Source organism: Otolemur garnettii, unplaced genomic scaffold (genome assembly GCF_000181295.1).
Source record: "Otolemur garnettii isolate 467f Iridium unplaced genomic scaffold, OtoGar3 scaffold00014, whole genome shotgun sequence".
NCBI classification, from domain to species: Eukaryota; Metazoa; Chordata; class Mammalia; order Primates; family Galagidae; genus Otolemur; species Otolemur garnettii.
In genome coordinates this window covers 13,139,834-13,144,962 of record NW_003852409.1, presented here as the reverse complement: position 1 = coordinate 13,144,962, position 5,129 = coordinate 13,139,834, and the positions used below count along the sequence as shown (strand labels likewise).

At 46.2% G+C, this 5,129-nt stretch overlaps 1 protein-coding gene across 1 annotated transcript in view; it reads left to right on the top strand.

Moving 5' to 3' along the window:
* PTPN3 (protein tyrosine phosphatase, non-receptor type 3) overlaps positions 1–5,129 on the top strand; it is a 118,187-nt gene that overhangs the window by 32,481 nt on the left and 80,577 nt on the right. Inside the window, exon 2 of the mRNA XM_012802312.2 lies at positions 327–481. Within this exon, the coding sequence (XP_012657766.1) occupies positions 344–481 (138 nt within the window). The 5' untranslated portion in view covers positions 327–343. The remainder of the gene's footprint in view (positions 1–326; positions 482–5,129) is intronic.

Here is a 5,129-nt window from a genome sequence, read left to right as displayed (position 1 = left end):
AAAAAAAAAAAAAAAATACATAACATAGAAAAACATAAATACAAATTGACCAGCCTGGGAAATATAAATCAGAAGACTTAGACCAGGAGATAATAAGACACACGGATAACCCATGCAGTCTTCCGTGAACGTGGTAATTGAGCAATAAATTTTCTTTAGAGCATCTTAGAAGTCAAGACTCAAATGGAAACAAGATCTGTTACCTGGTTCTCATTACCTGGGAGTTCCTCAGCTGGTGCTGAGAAGATCAAATCAGACAGGTCTCCACGATCACAGGTCATGGTAATTTGCATCTGGAAGCACTAACAGTATATCTTATGTTACAGGTTATTCAACGATAGTTATGACCTCCCGGTTACGTGCGTTGGGTGGAAGAATTAATAACATACGCACCTCAGAACTCCCCAAAGAGAAAACTCGGTCTGAAATTGTCTGCAGCATCCGCTTTTTAGATGGCTTGGTACAGACCTTTAAAGTTAACGTAAGTTCTCCACTTTTTGTTCTGAATTAATGCTCCTAAGAAATAGTCTTCATGTCTTGCCTTATATAAGGGTACATACAATTAGGTTACAGTGCTTTTGTTAGGTAAAGTCCAAGTTGTCGTTGAGCCCTTCACCCAGGAGGGCGCCACACACCCCGACACTGTGCGTGTTAGGTGAGAGCTTACTGAGTCCCCTCCCCCCATCTTGAATGTAATTATGTTTTCCGCACCTGTGGGCCTGTAGTTCATCTACTCTTGGGTACGTGGGCTGCTTGCTTTTCCATTCTTGTGATACTTAGGAGCGTGCTCTCCAAATCCATCCAGGTAAATACAGAAGATGTCTCCCTCTTTTTTTATGGCTGAATAAGATCCGGTGCTGTACACATGCCAGAGCATATTAACCCATTCGTAAGTGTATGGTACTTGGGTTCTTTCCACATCTTTGCCATTGTGAATTGACCTGCGATAAACATTCAGGTACAAATATCCTTACAAATAAAGTAATTTTTTTTCTTCTAGGCAGATGCCTAGAAATAGAGGGAAAATATTATTTTAAAATGAAAGCTTGAGATTTCAGATCTTCTATGCTGAGGTTGGACTGTAAATACTCAAGAACCTCACCCCTGTCTCATTTCTGCCTGCAAGGTCTTTCCCCCCTTCTTTATGCCTCAGATGTCAGTGCTTCTGTGACATCCTGGTCCCCTTCCTGAAGCAGAGCTGGTTCTTGGATTGTGGTGTACCATACCCACTTCATTAGAGCCCACAGCAGGTTTCATCTTTTTAAAATAGTTGTAACTGTTAGATGATGAGTTGTCCATTAAAGTGTGAGCTTCTGGAGGGCAGCAAGGGTAGAGTTTCCCCTCTGCTGGCACAGGGCTGGATGGGCACACAGCAGGTGCTCACTAAATGTGCGAGTGGGTGTGTTGTGAGGTAGTCAGTCTCACAGATGGCTGGGCACAAGGAGGTCCTGGCTTATCCACTTAAAGCCTGTGGCAGAGTCGGGACTAGAAATAAGGTCTCTGTCTCCCAGGCCAGCAGCAGTCAGATGTGTGGACAGTAGCTGCCCACCCCACCCATGTCACTGCCTCTCGTTACCTTTGCCCATCTCTCCCATCCTTTGGCCAGTCCTGAAGATGTTAACCCTGACCCCTACCCAGCTTCCAGCATCTGCCCCAGCCAGGAAAGTTCCACGTACAAGGACAGACTTCACTTCTTAGCAAAGTATCCCAAGAATGGAAGAAAAAGTGTCCAATGTACTCAGCCCTACTATGAAACTAATTTATAGCTTTCACAGGAAAACTATAACCCAATTTTAGCCCAGGAATATGGGGAGAGGGGAGAGGGAGGGGAACTGAGAAGGGAGGGTGGGTGGAGGGAGGGTGACTGGCGGGATCATGCCTATGGTTCATCCTATAAGGGTATATGTGAATCTCTCTAAATGTAGAATATAAATGTCTTAACACAATAACTAAGAAAAAGACATGAAGGCTATGTTAGCCAGTCGGATGAAAGTATTTCAAATTGTATACAGAAACAGTACACTGTACCTCATGATAGTATTAATGTACACTGCTATGATTTAATAAAAATTTTTTTTTAAAAAGTTTATGAAAGAGAAATTTGAGGTTCTGCTTTGGTGTGAAACCGTATGAAAGTTAATAAATCCTACGTTCTATGAAATTATAAAAAAAAAAAAAAGGACAGGCTTCAGAAGAGAAGACAGGATGGATAAGAGAACAATTGCAGGAATGATAAAAGCCCACAAGAATTTAAAGGGTAACAAAAACTTCGCCTCACCCACAAGTTGGCCTCCTGCTGCCCCAGGTCCCTGAGGGAAGCAGGCAGAGAAGGCGGTTAGCATGAAGTCTTAGAGTGGTGGCTGCTGGCACCTTCCAAGCCAGGAGTGGGGCAGCTGCCCAGTGCCTTGGTCTCGGGCATATCCCTATCAGAGAGTGGACATGGACAGGAAAGAAGGTGAGTGGAAATGGACACAACCACCCAGGCCTCCAGCTCTTGCCCAGGATCAGGGCCTCACTCTCTTGCAGGTGGGAAATGTTATAGAAGTAAGAAGGGAAAACTCCTGCAGGGAAATTTAATTGTCTAGTTAGGTGTCTCCAAGGTCTAATTAGGGGGCTGGAAGATTACACTTATGTAACCTACTTCTTAGAAAGCCAGTTTGGAGAAAAACATTCTGTAGGGAGGACTGTCTAACACGGTGGCTCTCAACCTTCCTAATGCCGCGGCCCTTTAATACAGTTCCTTTGGGTTGCGACCCACAGGTTGAGAACCACCCGTCTAAAAGAACTTGATGCACTGCTGGAAATGTTCTTTCTCTGTGCTGTGCGGGATACCTAGCCACATGTCACCAACATACCCCTCAAACTAAATTTGTATTTGGCCTTAATTAACAGTAAAGAGGTCTTCAGTAGTTCACGGGTCCCCCTTTGGACAGCATGGCCCTAATGAACGTTTCTGAAAGTACTTCAGAACCTCTTGGGGTGAGTGATTAAGATACGAAGTCCCTGTCCTGCCTGGGTATTTTGAAACAGTTGCTGAGAATGTGGCCTGAGACTCTCCATGTGCATTGCAGTTGGAGACCGCTGATTTAGTGGTCTGTTAGCAGGGCGGTAATACTTCCCTCAAAAAGCAACTATTCTGGTTCTACGCAACCTTATCTTACATCAGGTTTCTTTTTTAACAACGTCTTTCATAGAATTTTGAGATTAACAAGCCCCATAGAGGTCACAGATCTCTCTTCCTAATGCTATAAAGTTTATAGTATAAACTGACAGCTTAGTATATGTCTGGCTCTTTTGGTCAAATTTGTGTTTGTCTGTGTTAGAATTACTTTGTAACTGTATGCCTTCTTCCTGACACGAACATGAATGTTTGTTAATATAGACTCATTTCATTCATTCAGCAAATGTTTACTGAGCCTGTGCCACGTGCTGGGCTTTGTTCTGAGTACAGAGAGTACAGCCTTGAGCAGAACAGAGCAGAACCCCTGCCCTTTGACGCTTACATCCTAGTGGGAGGAGATGGACCATGAACAAACGTGTGCTGCATCAGGCGCCGTGGAGTGCTTTGAAGAAAAATAAAGCGAGATAAGAGGGAGAGAGCGCCAGCGCTGTGCAGATGAGATCAGAAGGCCTCACTGATAAGATGAAAAAATCATATTTTTGGTTGCCTGGAAGAAGCACATTCCAGAGAGGAGGAATAGCAGTGCAAAGGCCCTGGGCCAGGATCCCGCTAGGTGTGAGTGTAGAGCAGTGTGGAAGCCAGTATGTATGAAGTGGAGTGAAGGGGTGAGGAGATACGGGCAGAGAGATACCAGGGGCAGGTGATCATGCAAAGCCTTGTAGATCGTTCTGAGGGAACCGCCTTTTATTCTGCATGAGGAGGACAGCATTGGCAGGTGTGGGTTCCAGCCACAGTCAACTGTGGGAAGGAAAGGGCCGAGAGATGTTACCAACAGTCCAGGGGCGAGATGGTCACAGTTGGACAGGGTCACCACGGTGGGGTGGCTGAGTCTGGAAGTCCTTTGAAGGTGGGGCCAGGAGGATCTGCTGATAGATGGGATTTGGCATGTGAAGGCCCAAGAGGCCTCAAGGTGACTCCAGAGTTTTTGGCCCAAGCAGCCTGGCAAGAGAGAATTGCAGTTTATAGCGATGGGGACAGCTGTGGGAAGAGCAGGTCCGGGGGCAGAAATCATCAGTTCTGCTGTGAGCATGTCGAGTTTGAGATGCATATTACTCACCTATGTAGAAAGGAGCAGCATCAGATTGATGTGTCAGGAGTTCAGGGGATGGGTCAAATGTGGACGTCACCAGGGGAGAGACAGCATTTCTAGCAGTGAAGCCAGATGTGATCCCCTGAGAAGCAAGCGGACAAAAGGTGCAATTGGTGGATGTTTAAAGGTTGGCAGGAAGCAGGGCAGGCACCGAAGGAGTCTGAGAAGGACCAGCCGGGGAGAGTGACCCGCAGCTGGTCCTGAGCTGGCTCACATTGACCGAGAAGAATTTGAGGTCCTGGCTGAAGGTTAGCTTAGCCCTCACTGTTTATTTTTCCAAGTGTGGGAATTATTTGCATGGTCTCTCTCAGACTGGCCCAGACCATCTCAGACCAGGAGCAGGTGGCATCGTCATTGGGGAAGTAGAATTGGACATCATTCATTCTTACGCCACCCGAGGGAGCAAATTGGTCACTGGCAGTGACCCATGGGAAGAAAGATGACCATTTGTGAGGTAGGGGCCAGGCTAGGAGGTCTGTACTTACTACAGATGTGTCTTTTATTATTTTATTTCCTTTTGAGAACCAGGTAAATTGTTCAGAATAGACACCTGAATGTTTGAATTATGCACTCCATTGCAGGGGGAATAGGTGTAATGTAGTGGGAACATGTGGGCTTTGGCCACAAACAGACCTGAGTCAGGTGGTCAGACTCTCCATGGGCTGAAGGTGCAGGGACAGAGCCTGGGTGTTTCTGCTCATTGGCAAGGGGGATGGTGATGATGACAGTGCTTTGCAGAGTTGCCACAGAGATTCGAGATCATATGTAAAAAGTATGTGTGGCTCGGCGCCTATAGCTCAACCGGCTAAGGTGCCAGCCACGTACACCTAAGGTGGCGGGTTTGAATCCCCAGCCCGG